The following is a 19999-nucleotide window of genomic DNA, read 5'->3' as shown; positions in this document are numbered from 1 at the left end:
TTATATATATGTATATTTTTTATATTGATTATAATTGAACAAGAAAATTAGTGAATAGAACAGAGAAAGGGTAGAGTAAACGCGCTACTAGGAAGTACGTACCCTTCTTATCACTTACCACAGACACCACAACAATAGACGCTAGAAGAAATCGATTATTTACTGCTCTCCCATTCCAATATTTTTTTTTTGCCCTCTCTTTTTCAAGATTTTAAAAGAAAAACAAATCTATCGCTTCAAATCATGTTCAATTTTCTTGAAGAGTCGATATACATTAGTTCCACGCCCATGATGATAGGGTGAGCGGTGAGCCCCCCTTGGACTTGGGTATGGGAAAGAGACAGACTGCTCTGCACTGTACTGCCCTCTCTTCCCTCACTGTATGGACATCCATCTCTTGATAACAGGTTCAGGTCTCGCCTCAATGGCCAAATAAAACGGAGCACTTAAATAACTTATCTTCTCATTGAGTACTCATTTATTAATGAAAGAACTCTTGAGATACATTCGGTTGTGAATTCCCCTGTGACCAACATGATCAACGAATCTATAAAATCCTTCAAGTTGTTTTCAATTGGGTCCCCAACCTTCCTGCACTGCTGAACTTCCCGGCGACCTCAATGTGCCACGTTTTACCACGGAACAGTTCGTGTAGGAGAGAGAGAAAAAAAAAAGAAAAAGAGAGAGAGAGATGTCCCGGACCCTGCGAAAATCATAGGGTTCAATATACACCATTACATGCACGAGAAAAGCAATACTATCTTTAATATATGCATGTGTTTAAAAGCTCATTCAAAAGTAATTTATTGCATGTTTATCTGTTTCCTTACGCCACATTGCTAAAGTGGGATTGTCGAAGAGTTTCTTATATCTAAAACGATATTTCCGATCAAATCATCTTTTCAGTATGGAGTTCATAAATGAAACAACTGCCACAACAAAACTGTCCAAATTTTAATTAATAATTTAACTAGACGAAAGACAAGTAAATATAAGCAAGTTAGAGTTATTTCGCTCCTAAAAAGACCCGTCACTACCATTAAAATGGGCATATAACAAACATAATGTTTCCACCCATGACCACCACGCTTGTAGCGGTTCATTTGTGAGAAGGTGCTTTTTACCTTACTAAGGAAAAATTGTGAGAGATATTCCTCTCACAATTCCAGAGAATCGAACATTAAAAGTTATTCCCCTGCCAATAAGTGTATTTCCCGAGTTCAAACTTATGTTCTCCTTACGGAGTTGGAGTTACTTACCACTCAACCAACACTCTGTTGGTTTTTACTATTCACCTTAAATGATTGCATATTTTTGTTGAAGTTTATTTCATATTAATCATATTTTGGTAATTCTTTTTTCCTATCATGATGCTGAGAGCATTTAGATCTCATTTGGTATATGAGAATGGAATGGAAAGGAGTGGAGTGCATTTAATTAAGTGACATGTAGTTAGAGGAAAATATTGTTTTTGAAGTTGAATTTGAGAATATGAAGTTTGTATTTGAACAAACATAACGTATTTATCAAAATGTTACTTTTTATAGATATAGTTCTAAATATAAGGAATTAATAGAAAATTATGATTACATAAAAGAGTTGACTACCACTGCCATCGTCGAAATTTTCATTTGCCATCAACTTTGATCCTGAAATATTTTTGCCACCATTTTAGCATAAACGTTACCGTTCCCTTCACCAATTTAGTCTCTCCATTAATTTTGTGATAAAATGTGACATCGCAACTTGACGGTATGGAAGATATATTTTTTAATCATATTGTTCAAAACGATGTCATTTTTTGTGTTTTTAAAAAAAAAATTATTTCATTTTCTCTTTGGAAATTGGTCAGGGAGGAAGGGAAGGGGGTAAGGGCTCCCTAGTTAGCCGTTGCCCCTACAAGCAAGGTCACTAGAGTCGAGCGACCTCACCTGAGGTGGCGATGGCTGGCGCAGCACCCCCTTCCGGTCTGCCCCCTTCCCTCCCCTTCTATGTTTCTGTCTCAATAAAACAAAGACGGAGAGAGGAACGGGGTAGACCGTTTGGGGGGCTCCATCGCCGATCATGGCCCCTTCTAGCGAGATGGCCGATGGGGGAACACCCCATGTGTCTACCCCGTTACTTTCCTTGAGCTGGCCTCCCCACGGAATGCATAAAGAGAATGAGAAAAGGAGTTAATTTTCAAAATCACCAAAAGTGCATCGTCTGGAGGAAACATAACTAGAAAATAATATTTTTGACATCATCCTATTGCCATGTCACGCTTTCATTACAAGTGTTAATAGAGGGACTAAATTGGTGGACAAAATAGTATCGCTTAGGTTAAAATAAGGGCAACTTTAGCAAATGAAAATTTCGAGGATGATAATGATAGTTAACTGTATGTAAAACTTAGTAAATATGATGGAATATACATTCATTAAGGTTTTTTTAAAAGGTATATGAGAGAATAAATAAATATTACAATATCAGAATATTTGATTTGATATTAGGAAAGAGCATTCCATCAAGTTCAAATGGAATGGTCTTTTAAATTCTTAAGACTAATTAATAATATATAAAAATAAATAAAGTGGAAGAATCGAATATCGTTTCATTCCGTACGATTCATTTCCTTATACCAAACAGAATCTTACAGAAAAGTGAAGATGCAAAGTGGGGTGTGTCCACAAATGAAAGTAGGAGAGTTTTTCTTTTTCTTTTTTTTTTGTTCCGGTTACAATAAAAGTTTTTTCGGTTGCAAAGAGAGTTTTTTGGTTAATGTTATCAATATTTATTTTTATTTTTTTTTGGGTGAATATCTATTTTTGCGTTTGGAACAAAACATATCCCCCCCACAGCTTTTTTCTTTTGTCTTGCCAACTCCCGCGGGGTTGCGCCCACAGATAAGTTTCCTCAAGGATATTAGAGTTTTAATTCAGTCAAGTAAAAGATACCCTTCATAGGGGTACCGGTACCTCTATCTCAGGCCATGGTAAAATATCATATCATATCATACTCACAAATTATTATCATACTAACAAATTATATTATACTAAGTTACTAACAATTATTATACTATACTAACAAATTATTATATTATACTCATAATTATATCATAGTAACAAATAAAAACCGGTCCATCTTTCCATAGGAAAGTGAACTAGTTTTTCATACTCTCAAATTTCTTTTATTTTACCTATTAATATAATATTATTTATTTATTTATTTAAATTTCTTAATTTTTATATCTACATCTTGATATTCGGAAATTTAATAAGTCTCCACTAATTTAGTTCGAGTCAAATCAGCCCGCTTTTCTCTAGTCACGATACTCAAATTTGTTTACTTACAACTTTGAATCCTTTCAAGAAAAAAATTCGTGAATGAACTAGTTTTTCATATTCCCAAATTTCATTTATTTTACCTATTAATATAATATTATGTATTTATCTATATAAATTTCTTAAATTTTTTATCTGCACCTTGATATTCGGAAGTCCAATGAGTCTCTACTAATTTAGTTCGAGTCAGGTTGGCCCATTTTCTCCAGTCACCATTCTCGAATTTGTTTATTTACAATTTTGAATTCATTCAAGAAAAAATTCGTGAATGGATCTCAAAATAATATGTTCTTTAAATTGGACCCCAATTTTTCTTTTGAAGCTTAATATTAGAGGAATTAAAGTGCACCATTCACATATGGGTGCACATCAAAAAAGAATTTGCATCTTTTGTACTCAAGAGCTTTTTTATATCATAATATAATTCTACTTAATTTTTTACGTCTTTAATTTTTTTAGTCTGCACCCTAATATTCGAAAGTTCAATGGGTCTCGACTAATCAGTTCGAGTTGGGTTGACCAACTAAGGGATAAACCTCTCCTAATCATGAATTTTCTCTATTCACGATACTCGAATTCGAGTCCTTACTTAATGAGAATATGTTTCAAATCACCTGAGCCCCATATTGTTTACACATTTCTAAATTTGTTCCTTTACAATGTTGAATCCTTCGAGGAAAAATACATGAAAGGACCTCAAAATAACATTTTTTTAAAAATTGGCCCCCAATCTTTATTTTGTAAAATCTTAATATAAGAATGAAAGTGCATCGGTCATATTAGGTTGCACATCAAAATGAGAATGTGCATCTTTTCAACAAAATCAGTTAAATAAAACAATAAAAGAGTGCAAAACACTAACAAAATTTTGTTTTTCCCGATTAATATATTATTTATTTATTTATTTGCACTGTTCATTCAATTTATTTTTAAAATATTAATGCCTTTCAAGAAAAATTGCTATGAAATGACCACAAAATAATTTTTAAAAAATTGGTCCTCAATTTTTATATTGTCAAATTTTATTATTAGAGGAGATAAAGTGCATCTTTTATAACAAAAATTAATAAGATAAATTAATTTAAAAAAGTTAAACAATAAATATGCATTTCACATGATTTTCATGAGTCATGATCTTTCAGAAAATTAGATGATGCGTCGGCAGACAAATAGAAACATAAAAATTATGAAAATGTAGAAGATATGGTTACCGCAAGACTTTTCTACCACAGCATCGCGCGTGTACATATCACTAGTATATGTATACCTAAGCTTTCTAGTTTCAACTTTTATTCATCTGAAAAGAAAATCTTTCAACTTTTGTAACTAAAGAACATAATTCGTTATTTGCCGTGTTACGATTGATGAAAATTTTGCTCAAGTAAAAGATACCCTTCGTGGTATTGGTATGAAGTTCCACGTCTACTTTCATAATGGTTATAGATTATTGCTTTAATGAGGCGAAAATAAATTGAGACATTAACAGTAGCATCTGCAATTAAAGATTTAGGAAAGTTCCTTTTGTAATCTCAAATCCATGACTCTCTGTAAGGGCAAGCAGAAGCTGCTCTCAATGCCATCAGCTGCGCTCAACAACTTCAGGCCGACAACTTCCTCGCCCACAATATTGCCCGTTGGGCCGGTTTGTGATCTCAACGGGGGCAATAGCCATCTCGTCCATTCCCTCCACTCGGTTCTGATTAGGGAGGAAAGATGTAACGTGGCCCCCTGATCGTTTGCTGATTCATTGAACATCCATCTTCAAGTAAAAAAAAATCTCAAATCCACCATAAAATTTATGGTACGAATCAATAGAAAAAATAGTACGATAATATTATTATTATTTTAGCCATTTATTAATATATAACACATATTCAATTGATTTGTCCACCACAGCAGGTCATAAACAAATCATAAAGGAACAAAATAGAGATTTCTGAATATTTTATTTTAGTGGCATAACACCTGCCATTTTATTACATTTGTAAGACTTTTAGATAACAATAACTAAGATAATTAATACATAGAATGCAAAATTTAGATAGATCCCCGTAAACAAATCATTATGCAACGCATATCCTATATATCATATCGTTAATTAGTTGTTTTGGGAAATTGGATGTTGTTTGATGATGATGATATCGACCACGTGGAACATGTTGACCACGTGGTGGAGGAATACAAGGATCTCAATTTGGGAGTAATTCTTGCCCAAGTACTGTAAAAAGTAATATGGATAAAAAGGAGGATATAATTGCTACTTATAAAGAAAAATAGAGTATAGAGTATAGGCATAATTCTTTAATAGAAAAAAGGATAAAATAGATAGAGATGACACAATAAAACGTACAGTGTCAAATCTTATAGTAGTCAGAAAAAAGATAAGAAAAGTTTGTATACGATAGGGATGAAAAACGTGACGTTTTATTTACTTTTCAAATACCTTGACTATAATCGTCAACAACTGTCATGAAATAATAAGACACAGAAAGTGATTTAATTTTGTATGACCCCTATAAATCACAATGAACTAATTGGAATAAATAGTTCGCTTTATTGAGACTTATTGGAAATGGAGAATGAGTTTGCTTTGATCTATAGCAAACACCACAACCCTTATTATCACGACAACTCAAACTAGATGTCATACCCTCAAAGACAAGACCATGTGACGGATGCCCCAAACGTTTGTCCCAAAGCTCACTATCCTCATAAGTGACCGCGGAAGCAATGACGAACCCTGAAATATGTATACTTCCTTCCTTAGTGACTAGAATAGAATTGCCATTAGGAAAATAAACCCTGAAATTCTCCATAGGTCAACTAGAATTAAATAAGTCAACCTTTCCCGTAATGTGACGCGAACCACCTGTGTCAATAATCCATTGAACATCTAGATTAGTGGAAATTAGCTTATTACTAACAAGAGGTAATCATCTCTTTCGTTCATGTCTAGGAGCTTCTCAAATTGAACAGAGGACAGCTCTGAAATTTTGTTGAGCTTCGTGCCAGAGCTGGTAAGCACTGCATTGGATCGGGCTTGTGAGATGCCTGGCCTAGTTGCTCCAACTGACCCCTACTTCTTCAGCTGCTTCGGCCCATTCTTTCTTTTGTTTTTAGGCTCCCAATCAGCAGGCTTTCCATGGAGCTTCCAGCATGTGCCACGAGTATGGCCCATCCAATCACAATGACCATAGTAAGGCCTACCTCCCGAGCGTGTGTCAGATTGATTTGCTCCAGGTCCTTGACATAATAGACCACCGCCTACGGTCCTGACTCATGTCCACGAGCCACTATCTTTTGTCGCTCCTCACGAATCACCATGTAATAGATTTTGTTGAGAGAAGGAAATGGATCGAGACTCAAGATGTTAGAGCGCACCATGCTGAATTCCGGATTGAGCCCCATGAGAAATTGGTACGCTTTATCCTTCTCTCGTTGCAATGTCATGGATGTTACTGCCGTGCAAGTATAAGTAGGAGCCTCGAGAAAATTCTCTCAAGCTCATACCACGAGATCTTGAGATTGGAACAATACCTGGCGACGGTTTCACCTCCTGCCTCATCAAACACAAACGAGATTTCAATTCATTTATCATTGCTTTGTTACCTTCCGAAAACCTCTCTTTGAGGTCATCCCAGAGGGTTTTCGCATTTTCAATGCAAGCAACACTTGACTGTAAATATTGATCCACGGTATTGGTTATCCCTGCCACAACTATCGAATTGCACATGATCCATTGCAACTTGTTGCATCTCCCTCAGCTGGTTTTCATACAGACCCATCGGTGAACCCGAACTTCTTCTTTCGAAGTGCATTAGTCATCAACCTGGACCAATTGAGATAATTCTCACCGCTCAGAGTGCAAGCAATGATCTTGATTCCTAGCCTATCCGAGGAGGTGACAACATAAGGTGAAGTGGCAATGATGAATCCCTTCGCGACTCCAGTAGTTGCATCCATGGGATAATTGGAGAACAAGAAACGAATATCAACAAGGATTTTATCGGTTTTAAGCCTATGTGGCTCTTATACCATATAAAATTTCACTAGGCCTATAAGCGATTAGGTCATCTCCAATCCAAAAGCTCAACCTAATAGGTTATGGTACCTAATAACTTATAAACCCATTGATTTCTATTTAATTTTTCCGCGTGGGACAATATGTCTCAACGCCCGTCCTTACGTGGCAACGTGTGGCTTTGATGCTTCACTTACACGTGCCACGTAGACTTGAACATCCGCCATCAAGAACTGACTACGTGTCGGGACTAGACTTCCGTACTCAAGACTTAACCACGAGGTGGACTTTGTCTTATACCTCGGCGAAAGCAGGGGGGATAATTGATAATGAGGCCACACTTGGGCAAATTTGGCTGCCTCGAAAATAGACTTGGCGTGATGTGAGCGCACGGAAATATAACATGCTCTGATACCACATGCAAAGGTGAGAATTGAATGAATGGAAGACGATAATTTCATTGACGTCTTAATCGTATATATATACAGGATGCTAATTGTCCTATATAGTAAGTATGAATAAAAGGATGCTACACAAACTATACGAAGGAATATCCTAGAGTATCCTAAAATAGACAAGAAGATACTAATGTAACAAATCTCGGGAAATATATGAAATATCCCGGAAATCATGCCATATCTCGTAATACTCCTTCCATAGTGGTGACTTTTGCTCTCCGTCAGACTTTCCCACTGATCAGCCTCGACCCAGATCAAGCCGGTGGCTCTTCAACATATATTGACCAAGACTCGTTTTGGAAACTTTTATGGTCACCTTCCCACTTCCAAGGATAAAAACTGTTGGCTGCTTGGGCCTTCATAGTTGACATCTTACCGATATAGCGTGACGCCTCTTTTGTGTCCGTTTTGATGTACACTATGGTGTCCATACTGAGGTTTCCTTGGTCCGATTAATTCATCAATGGTCGGTCCTGGATTGTGCTGAGCAGACTTAAAAAGGCTCGAAGTCATTTGTTTGTCATTTTGTCATGTTTGATCTGTGGCTTGTTTTGTTGGTTCATTCAATAAGGAATGACTTTTCAGTCATCCATTATTCTGTATGGAAGACTCTTCAATCTTCTATCTTTCTGTAATGGCTGCCTCTTCGGTCATCTTTCTCATTGTTATACTAGTCGACGTTCTATTCGGCAACCTAAAATTATACTTGGCTTTCAATAAAACTAGTTGTAGAGTTGCACGTTGCACAGGCAGAAATTAAATAATTTTCGGTTGTAACTAATCTGCTTAAGTATTTATATGTGTCATATTGCAACAATTTATTCATATCAAATACATATAAATTATTCTGACAAAATAACTAACTGCATTCGACAACATATAGAATGAATATTTATACGTAAAATAGAATGATCTCTGACGATTCTGAACAACAGATCGAACTAAAATTCAAGAAAAAAAAATAGAGGGAAAATATAAATAGATATATGAGTGGAGAGGAAGAAAAAATTTTATCGTGTCAAAATATGAATGAAATAAAAAAGTTAGAACTTATATATATGATATATAAATATTTAAATATTGCATGATATCTATCCATTTCCAATAAAAATATGATTTTTAAAGTAAATATGTCAAGATATGAAAGTTAAATACAGAAAAATTTATCAAATATCAAAGTAAGAAATATTATTTTATTTACAACCATTTATTTCTTTTTACACAATGCTAAATATATCATATCTTTTCGAAATAGGTAGGTCATGCGTATATATATGCAAGAAAAAAAGAGAAATATGTAGATACTTTCATATCAATATGGAGTCGTGGAATATATTCATACAATAATAATAAAGAAATTATAAATATACCACAATTACATAAATTCATAACTATTTATATATTGCCTATTATAGAAAACTATATTTTTACATTGGCATAATATATCAAACAGCTACATATATATATATATATAAAATATATATATATTTTTATTTATTTATTTATTTATTTACCGATATAAAAATTGCGCTAATATATTTTATTATATCAAAGAATATATATATTCTTATAATGTAAGATTATATGTTATCTTTATCTTGTAATATGTATAGATTCCATTATACATCAAATATTCCACATATATTTCATCATATAATATTTACATAATTAAAGAGATGACATGACTGCGCGAGAGAGTCTGTGCGAGGGAGCCCGTAAGTGATGACGTAATCATTTTTTGAAGGTGACTGTGCCAAAGATAAGGAAATAGTTATTAAATTTTATATATATATATATATGTGTGTGTGTATTCCTTGTCTGTGCTAGATAAGGGCCATTCAAGAATCCATCTTTATAATTACGGGATTCACCTCAACCAAAAATTTATGGGTCTATTCACCGAATTTTTTAAAAAAAAAAAGTTATGAGTCTTATTTTTTCAAACCCCTTTTTGTTTTTTTTTTTTGGGGGGGGGGGGGGGGTTATGGTCTTCATACTTCCATATTTATGAGGAGATTTTATTATGGCCCGAGGCACCAGGTGGATCCAAACGTGAAGAATAGGGTAACACTCACGCCCCACGTGCAATAAAATTAATATCCATGTTTATTTCATCTAACTAATATTTAAGCCCGGTCGGTCAATTAAGGGGATAAATCTCCCCCAATCATTATTTTTTTCAATTCATGAGAGTCGCAATAAGATATCGGGGAACAATTATCGAACCGTTTGATCATGGTAATTCCATACTTTTCTCTTTAACATCAAATATTTATTCTTGTGGCAACATGACTGAAATTGCTTAAAATGTTTGTGTACGACCTTTATTCTACTTTTTCTGGGATAACCTTTAGTGTACTTAGAATATTTATTTCAATGACGTGACTAAAATTTATGTCCACGCGAATCTGCATCCTCAAATATTTATAATTACATTATATAGTATTGTACCGACTTCGCTAAAAATAACACAAGTTTGAATTTTGAATAGTAAATTTATTAGGAGAATAACAATCTCAAATACTTCATTCTTTCAAATTATGAGAGCAATAGCTCTCACAATTTTATTCCCGAAACAAAATCAATACTAAAATCTCACTTTCCGGGTCAAATGAAGTTTATGAAAGGGTAATAGTAACTGCAATCATGGAATTTTAGACGTGCCCGATGTAAATAGACGTGCGGAAATTTGTCTACATCAAAATAATATAAACAGCTTGAGGGATCAAATGCCCTTGAATTAAGAAAATGGTGTCCCTTGTTGGTCCAGAAATAACTGACATGTGAATAAAAGAAAGTAGCAAACATTTTCGCCCGACTTAGAAGTTGTTGGTTCCATTCCTAATCATATCGTCGCCCTCAACCATCAGGCAACAATAGCTCCCTCTAATTTTGTCGGACTATGACATCGTTTAGCTGCACACAACCAGCAGCCTGTACTATGACAGCTACCGTTTAGCTTTACTGCAATCAGCAGCTTGTATTATGACAGCCACCGATCAGCTATGCTGCAATCAGCAGCTGTGATTCATGCCATCTTTAAATATGTCTTACCCTTCAACTCTTTCAACATTTACTTGCCAAATTCGACCTTCGGATGAGAGATTCGGCGCCTCCGCCTTGGCCTCAATATTAAATTTAACTAGCAGCTGCTGCTAAGTTGATTCGAAACAATGTAAACAGGTCCTGCAGACGATTCCAAAACAGCAAAGATCCATTTCCAGAAACATGATACCACGTAAGGCAAGAGATCAAGAGTCCACAAAATAAACTCCATAAAGTACAGGGGGACTCCGAGATCCATGCAAAAGCAGATGATTGTCACAGGAATTTATCACTATTACAGTTGTGGAACAACGTTTCGATCATACATATACAAAAGCATTCCCGCTCAGTTGAATGCCGAATTCACCTTATCAAAATACACAATTATCATGAGTACAATACATCCTAATACATATCAACCCGAAGTGTTCCTCTCTAAATCTTGATTTGTGTCAAGCAAAACAAAAGTACAGAGAGGACCTAGGGATCTAACTAGACAAGTGTTAGGCCGATATACAAGAGATCGAGATTGGACAGTGGGTCACGGTTTGGTCCTCTTCTCTTTGTTGTCGCTACCCTGATTCTCGAATGTTCCTTCCCTGATATGGTTCGAAACAAATGTGTTTCAAGAAACATTTTACGATCACGGCTAAAAGGATCAGCTTCTCCAAATCATATCTACAGCTTTGCACAAAAGTGGGTGAATTTCTCTCCCGCATATCACTGAATAGTGTTGGTTTCGAGTTCCAACAAATGCGTTTCAGGAAACAGTTTAACAGTCACAGCTAAGAGGAACAGATTCACCAAATCATATCTCCAGCTTTGCACAAAAGTGGGTCAATTTCTCTCCCGCATATCACTGAATACTGTTGGTTTTGAATTCCAATCAAAAAGAAATTCAAAAGACCTTAATACTCACTCACCTGAGATAATGCTCAAGGCCTCCCACAACTTTGCTCATCCCGTAAATGGCCATCTTCTTCACCTGTTTGTGATCGATCAGAGTTTCAGAGACCATGGTTCTATAGACTGGCAACAATTTGCTTGTACGGCATCAATGAGAAAAATTTCCAGGAGAAAGACTCATTGCTGTTTGATACAATTGAGAGTTCTTCACAAGGACTTTGAATGTTTTACCAAGATACTGGCGCATTCAAGGGGAGGAAACAAATGATAGCAGAATGAAAGAATACCTCCAATTTATCTTCCTTAGCCCTGTGATTCTCGGGAAGCACTCGGAACTCCTCAGTCAGACGAAGGCACTCTTTAACATTTTCGGGTGAGACAAAGTCTAGCGCAACCTTAATACATGACTGTGACAATAAAAAGAACGGAGCAAGGCACCAATTTTAAGAGCAGTAATGGAATATTCACTACATCAAGATTAATTTCCTGCCACCCCCTTCCAAGCATGGAGAGGATCATTTCTAATGCGATCCCAACATAGTTGTAAAAGAATGCCAGATTGAAAAAGTTCAAGAAAGCAGAGAGACCGTATGCCATATTCTACACGGTGCAAGCTCCCACATTTACCTTCAAATTGCGAACTTGATGAGGACAACCGGCGGGAATGAACACAGCATCCCCTAGTTTTTGGACAAATGTCCATGGCTCGATTCCTATAAAATCATATGATGCAAATATCATTATAAAAATGGGGAATAGCATGAGCTACTGAATCTGAAGTAAGGCTAATTTTGGGAGTCCATAACATTAGACACACCATATTCCTCTTTGAGCTTCCTCTTATGCTCCACTGTCAAGTAAAATGTCTGGTCATGAATTGGATGGATAACCTGTTGCATAAAGGAAATAAGTTAATCACATAGTGCAAATATCCAGAAATCACATCAGTATTCACCCTTACATTGTCCTAATCAAATTCCCCAGACTGTTTTCTATCAAAATGAGACCTTCCTTTGGCAACTCCTAAATGCAAGAACTTGGACACCCAGGAAATTATTCATATGTGCCCAACAGAATGATACCAAGAAAAATTCAAAATTCATTTGATTCATTTATATGTGGTTAGACTTTCATAATTTAATTTTAAATAAGAAATTAAGACTTGTTAAGAGTCTGACAGCAAGTTCAAAAGAAGTCCTACTTTTATCCTTAATAATCCTTTTGTGGTAATCTTCCTAAATTGGTAAGAATCACTATACCTGGGTTAGAGGTGAGCAATGGATGTGCCTGAACTCCTGGAAGTGCTTCTCAAGATATTCCTCCAACTTCGGAACATCTTCCCTTCTGAAGATATCCCATAGTGCACCTCCCTCTGCATACTCTGGCCCCTCAAACTCCAACATTGGGAAGTACAGATTGATCTCCTCTTCTAGATCACAATTTTGATCACCTGACAACTCCTTGTCCGCACGAGAAGATTCAGAATCACTCTTATCTGATGGGTGATCCAACTCTTCCTGTTTTGTCTCCAATCTCTTTGACCTTCTTGTACTTTTACTATATCCCCCCCTCTTCCTCTTCCTGCCGCGGACAGCCCTCTCCTTTCTCGGAATTTTCTCCTCAATTTCTTCATCTGAGTGCATCAATCCATTTGATCCATCTGCATTTTCAGCAGTCTTTTCCAGAGTCTCTCCATTCGGGGTTGTCGATGCATCAAATTTCTCATTTTCTACCCCTAAAGAAGGATTTTTATTCTCATCAGTGTCAGTAGCAAGACAGTCAAGCTCGGGCTTACAGCTATTTGGAGATGCTGAAGGCACCGTCTTCTCAGTGCCTTTTTTCTTCTCACAGACAATACCAAAAATTTCCTTTTCATCCTGCTTGATGTGCTGCTTTTTCACTTTCAACATTTTATGGAGGTGGTCACGGGAGAGAGTCAATTCCGCTGTATGTGTCAGTACATTTACCTGAAAATAGCTCATCGAAGTAAATCTCAAATTAGCAAGCCAAAAGGGAAAAATCACTCGCCTGAGAGAGATTCCAAGCATGATAGATAGTTATTGAGATAGTTAACATATTCAATCCACGTTAGTAAAACCACAACAAGCATCGAAGTCTAACACAAACCATTCGGCTGGTAGATTGAGGGAAGAGCAGATTCATATAACGAAAAATAATTAGGCGTCGGGTTGCACTTCAGGAGACGGGATGAAAGCATGAAAAGTTCTATTTGGTTGCAGAAAAAGAGAAATTAGACACAATCCTCCACACCGGAAAATATAAGAGTAGATCCTGTTCCCCGACATGTTAGTCCATCTGTAACATATACAGGGAGACAGATCAAAATTCTCAAACGGGTCACTGCATGGACCCTCTTTATTAAGGAACACCCTTCCTAAAAAAGTCCATCTAGCAAATATTTTTCTATAATTCCCTGAGAAAGAAAAGAAAATTTGAAAAGATGAACTCTCGAGCATTCAAGATTCTCATGGGACGAACTGCTCGAAGACTCTGCCATCTTTACAGATACAGATTAAAATTCTCATGGGGGCACTGGCTGCACCCTCTCTATTGAGGGACACCCTTCCTAAAAGGCCATCCAACACGAAAATTATGTTTATTTCCTTAGAAATAGAGGAAAAAAATAAAAGACAAGAAAACTCACTAGAGAATGCAGTTGGGTGGATAAGAAAACCTACACACATACCGCATCAGACATGTCACAGTGAAGCTTTGTGACTGAATCTCCACGACCCAACTCAGGATGGACCCCATAAGCTATATATGTTTTCGGGCCCAAGTCAGGCTTTAGAATCCCTTCAGGCAACTTCGTAGCAAGATTGAGAAACCCTTCTTTCAGGTGCGTATATTCCTTGAAAGGCAAGGAAGTAATGAATTCAATACCATGCCGAGGCAACTTCTCATCAAACTCATTTTTCGGAGGCCAATCCTTGAGCTTCAGTATCTGGGGCCATTTTTTACTGTCAAATCGACCCTCTGAGTAACCTTTGAAGAACTGGTGAATGTTCACATCTACCTACAGTTTCGCAGATATTAGGAAAAACAAGAAAGGATATCATTTATCTAATTTCGACGAAAGGAAAGGACAAGACGAATTTGATTTTGTATAACAATATACAGTTTTCGATTTCTTGAATTACAATGCATCTAAATTCTTTCTTTTTGTCTTTTTTTTTTGGATAAGTACTTTCAGTTTACTTCTGAGTATACAGACAAATTTTCAATATTTCATAGGACAAAACAGCTAGGGTGCGAACTGATACTTCTAACCATACTGTTTCTTATATTTTTCAAGATACCAACATATAAGACCACGATGGGTCTGAAGAACCAAACAAACAATTGTCTTTTCCGATCAATAAGAGTGATACTAAAGCAAGGGAACAGATGTAACAAGTCCAATAACCAGCTCGTCCACAAGAATATATTCCTGCTGTCTAATGGTTAGATTATTTTTAAATTTTTCCTATATAATATAATATAACAGTAGCAGAGTTTAATGATTAATTATTTTTTGGTTTGCAACTTTTTCAACCAGGAAGGTGAGAAAGATTAGTTGGCAAACTTAACAAAAAAATTTTAACACAATGAGGCCACTGAGGATTGGTAGTAGATGTCCTTTTCCCCAGCAATTTTGTGAAAGAGATAATTAGTTTCAAGACTCTGAGGAGCTCTGAAAATGTAACATTTATAACCATTCACATCAAAGAGCTAATAGACATACCTCACTCAAATCCAAGCAATCAATTGCTGTGACATCCAAATGCCTCAAATGTTTGGCATTCGAGATCTGACGAAAGGCGCGCCACATCACCATTGGTTCCCAGCTCAGGCCTGGAGTAGTCTCAAGAGCATTGCTCACAATGACAGGTTCACCCTTGGCCCAGTGACACTGGAAATGCCTCAGATCTTCAAACTTCAGGTCCCGGGCTTTTGGCCAGTATAAGTAGTTGTCATTAGCATCCCCACGAGAGGCTGCTTTCCTTAAGTTACCACTGGTAAGGTCAACTGCTCCATCAGGGGTAAAGCAAGAACATTTCTCCCCTGAAGCTTCCAAAGATTCAGTATAATGATAAGACTTGATCAATTCTTCAGCTTTATTGACCAGTTGCGAGACCCAATTGTCCGAAAACATACACCGCAGTTCTAGGAGACCATCTCCACAGCCACCAATCAGTTCCCGGGGGCAAGGAATAGTCCCATCTTCATTTGCCTTCCACTCTGGTTCCGACTTGACTTTCTTTACAGAGCTAAGAGAAACATTTCTCTCTCCTTTAGCTTCTCCACCATGCAGATAATCTGATCCTCTGTTTATGTATTCTATTATGACTTCTTTTTCCCCTCCTTGAAGGCGACCCTCTCGAATCTCATCGCAACATATGAGACATAGATCATACGAACAGTTCGGACAGCTTCTGTGGTAATCGAAAATGGAAGTTCTGCAGTTGTTGCTGCAAGTGAAAAAATGATGTTATATTGAACACAGCAGAATGGAATCGTTAAGAAATAATAACATAAAACAGTGCTCATTTACCAGTAGGCACGCTCATTATTATCTAATCGTGCTTCCCGAACCTTTAAATCTGATAAAGACAAGCCTGAATGGCACAAAGTTTGCAAAAGGGTTACAAACATAAAGAATATTTAACATAAATTCAAGGTTCATTAGTGTTTCATACATCAGAGGGTTGCATTCTATTAAAGAGACTAGAAAGGCCTCACTGTCCACAAAGCTAAGAGATCCATATGGTACCAATAAACCATTGCCCATAATCCTTATATTTGATAAAAGAACAAAAATTTTCTTATTATGTAAAAGAAAGGCTCATAAAAGTAAAGAGCAACACGAAAACATCTTAGGGGCTACCTTGGCATTCTGCCTCCATCTTTTTCTCCATCAGTTGGTCATGATTCAACTGTTTCAGGAAAGGAAGAAGTAACCGTAGAATATGGAGAGAGTGCTGTAACTTCTCATTGTCGCTGTATTCCAAATTTAACTCCAGTGTTCTCTGCACAAGACACGGAGTATCACATTAGAAGTTTAACAACCTGTTTGTTGTGCATGAACAGAGAGGATATGAATCAGGATGCCAAAACATGTACTTGAGAGGAATTTCAGGTTATCATCTTTTCTCCATTTCTCTTCATTGAATAACTCAAAACCAACTTCATGTGATTTTAACTAATCTGCATTTCTATTCCATTTCTATAATGCCATGAGCTGAAGAATGTTCTATAGAAGGATAACTTACTTTTAGTGCCCCATCTAATCGCATGCATGATTTACAATTGCAGTTTTTACAGCAGAATGGGCATGCCTCAGCAATTGAGTCCTCTGTCGATTGGGGATACCTGGAAAATTATTAACTGATTGTGATTCAAGAAACAATTAAATATTGTGAAAATAGCAATAAGAACCACAAATAATCACAACTAAATCAAGTTATGGAACAAAGGTTTAGTGTCGAGTTATGTGAAGTTAAAACGTACACATATCACAAAAGGAATACAACTCCCATTATAAGATTCGAATACTGCCTGTCAGCCGATCAAAGTTCATGACACTCATGGTGTTCAAAATACATACAGAACTCATAAAATATATATATATATATATATAATTTTTTTTTAAAAAAAGATCAGCCTAAATGTTCCCTGGCTGCAGCTTTGAGTGATCACCTAGACGGTCTTTTAGCAATGATCAGCTCTGTGTCTGTTCATGAGACATGAAAGCCGATGAATTAAAATTGACAAGGTTCAAAGAAAAGATGGGTAAACAATATCAAACTGATCAATGTTCTAATTGAAAAACTCCTTTTATGATGAAGTTAGCAAAATAACAAAAATAAAAATAAAAACAAAACATCAGCTCTAAAATCATATAAGATAATGTAGAATCATATAAAGCACCATCTCCAACAAATAGAGGAATTCCGCATATGTATTGCAGACCACAAAATATCAAGTTTCTAACAGCCTATTGGAAATAAAGATTCATCTTTTGGGCATAATTCGCTTAAAGCACCAAGAGACCCTTTACTAACTGAGAGGACAAATATTAACTGAAAACTGTTACTAGACGAGACATCTGAATTCACCATACAGGTATCATAGAATAATAAACCAAACACATACCAAGTAGTAATGCAAGGTATGCAATATCGCTTTGATTTGCACTTTGTACAGCGAACGACCCTGCCCTTATCATTCCTCTGGCACTGATGGCACATCAAGGATTCCACAGGATTCCCCTGATACAACCACAAGCAAGAAATTATACACATAGTAACAAAACGAATGAATGCAGAGTTTTTACACGATCAGCGTCAAACGAAAATCAAACACTAATAATCCACGAAAGAAAAAGAAAAAGAAAAGGCTTCACTTTTCACACACCAAAAAGCAGATGAACGGCCACCACCATAGCACTAGCAGTTTGGTGAAACTTTGATGACAAAAGGGCTGCTCACATCCGATGAAACATGGCCCTGGATGGCCAATCCTTCTCTCTTTTTGATTTCTCCTAGAAACCAAGAACTAAGTTGCAGTTTTTTGAACACAGACGACATTATCTGACAAAATACGACCTGACTCAGTATTCGCCATGACAATTTTCTAATTTCTCGAAAAAGAATATGGAATCATTACATCACCAGAACTACCAATTCCCGAAAATCAAATTCCATCAGAGAGAGCAAGTTCTGGTAGAGCTGTAAAGGACGGGGAGATGAACAATTTAAGCCAAAAGATTCATTATATTCCGAGTATCAGTAACCAAGTGATCAGCATTTCAGATGCAAAAAACAAAGATCTCATCTCATCACGACCATGTAATCTAGAGACTTTCAAATCCATCATGACAAGAAAAGAGCATAAGCCATCAACACTTTCTCCGAAACAACCCGCACTTTCTAACACGGATTACAGTCCCCAAACAAGAAGAGAAACAATTGAGAAAGAAACCAATGCGGGTCATGTGGGCTGGAAACAATGGGTAACCAAGAACCACATACATTCTCGTCGAAATGCTTCGCGCGGCAACGGACCGGAAACCCGGGCTCCTCATCAGATTTAGGCCTCGGAGGCTTTTCCCTTTTTCGGGGTCTCGGGTCGGCCCTTCTTCCACCGCTTCTTGTTCTTGAGGCAACCCCACCACGGGCGTCGCCGGTCTTCACCCCGGCCTCCATGTTCTCGTTCACGGGAACCAAATGAAGCACCACCCACGCTTCCCTTCTGCCTCCGCCACAAATCCGAAAGTGGGGTTTCAGTTTCAAATGCAGGACTTGTACGATAAACTTCAGAAGCAGAAGCTGATGAATATAATATAATGGCGCAAAGGTGGTCCCTTTAATTGTACTATGTGGGGTGTGGGTGTGGGTGTTACTGTGGCGGAATTCGGGCGGGATGAAAAAAAATTTGGAGGGGATTTTGATTTTGCTTCGAGGGTTCTTTCTTTTGGCTTTCGCAATCACATTCGCATTCAAATTCTCACTCACTGGGGTTCTGTGCGCAGAGCAGGAGAGAGAGAGAGAGAGAGAGACAGAGAGAGCACACAGAGATTTTCTGTCTCCTCTTTTAAATCCCTAGACTAGACCAGCATTCAGACAGGTGTTGGTGGGTTTGTGTTCATCTTTTATGGGAAGTATATTAGACATATATATATTTATTTATTTATTTATTTATACGCGACGCCAACAGAATTTCTTTCAATTAGACCCTCTAAGTTTTCTTCTTGCCACAATCTGTTCTCTCTGTTTCTTTTCCTTTTCGGGTAAATCTAGTGGCGATCGATCCATCGTACTACTACTGAGTTTCTTTTTTTAGCATTTTTTCAGTTGCAAGAAGAGGGAATACAGATCTCTCTTTTTGACCTACTAAAGCAAAGGGAAAATACTTTTACATGCAACATAAGGACTTGAAATTCACCGGAATCATCTTGAGAATGGGATTAGGTAGATGTCACAATAAGATTAGTCTCAGCTAATAGATTGAGAATATCTCACTGAAAAAAAGAGAAGAAAGAATAGTTCGTCTTCCGATTAGCTCCCCCAATCTGGACTGACCAACAGATGCTTGCATCTCATTCACCTCTGAAGATATAGGCTTCACACAAATTGACTCGAATTGCCTAGCGGCCTCTTGCAGTCATCAATAAGAGGGCCAAGGAACCATTTGAAGAACCATACCCAATCAAAATAGTAATTGAGCATCAAGCCTTAATGAAA

General features: G+C 36.8%; 1 protein-coding gene across 2 annotated transcripts; it reads right to left on the bottom strand.

Moving 5' to 3' along the window:
* Positions 1–11101: 11101 nt before the first annotated feature.
* On the bottom strand, positions 11102–19378 carry LOC116196954 (lysine-specific demethylase JMJ25-like). Of its 2 annotated transcripts, XM_031526925.1 has the most exons (14): positions 18788–18916; positions 18171–18346; positions 17910–18025; positions 17027–17126; positions 16642–16783; positions 16309–16372; positions 15499–16225; positions 14461–14790; positions 13013–13720; positions 12571–12643; positions 12381–12466; positions 12041–12160; positions 11771–11832; positions 11102–11446 (listed from the first exon to the last, which is right to left on the bottom strand). In XM_031526925.1, the coding sequence occupies exons 3-14, from the start codon at positions 18002–18004 to the stop codon at positions 11389–11391; spliced, it is 2565 nt and encodes an 854-aa protein (XP_031382785.1). In that variant the 5' UTR covers positions 18005–18025; positions 18171–18346; positions 18788–18916; the 3' UTR covers positions 11102–11388. The 2 variants fall into 2 exon arrangements, with proteins under 2 accessions (XP_031382785.1, XP_031382784.1); XM_031526924.1 differs by lacking the exon at positions 18171–18346 and having other exon boundaries at positions 18788–19378.
* Positions 19379–19999: the final 621 nt, after the last annotated feature.

Source organism: Punica granatum, chromosome 2, assembly GCF_007655135.1.
Source record: "Punica granatum isolate Tunisia-2019 chromosome 2, ASM765513v2, whole genome shotgun sequence".
Classification (NCBI taxonomy): Eukaryota; Viridiplantae; Streptophyta; class Magnoliopsida; order Myrtales; family Lythraceae; genus Punica; species Punica granatum.
The sequence above is the reverse complement of the archived record's forward strand: the minus strand, read 5'-3'. Positions and strand labels throughout refer to the sequence as shown.

What these genes read in the sequence shown, in the direction of transcription:
- LOC116196954 (XM_031526924.1), bottom strand. Translation starts at nt 18,961, where the DNA reads ATGGAGGCCGGGGTGAAGACCGGCGACGCCCGTGGTGGGGTTGCCTCA. An exon ending in GATTAGATGGGGCACTAAAA is followed by an intron (nt 16,784 to 17,026) that starts GTAAGTTATCCT and finishes TGTCTTGTGCAG; the next exon opens with AGAACACTGGAGTTAAATTT. An exon ending in ATTGCTCACCTCTAACCCAG is followed by an intron (nt 12,644 to 13,012) that starts GTATAGTGATTC and finishes TTTATGCAACAG; the next exon opens with GTTATCCATCCAATTCATGA.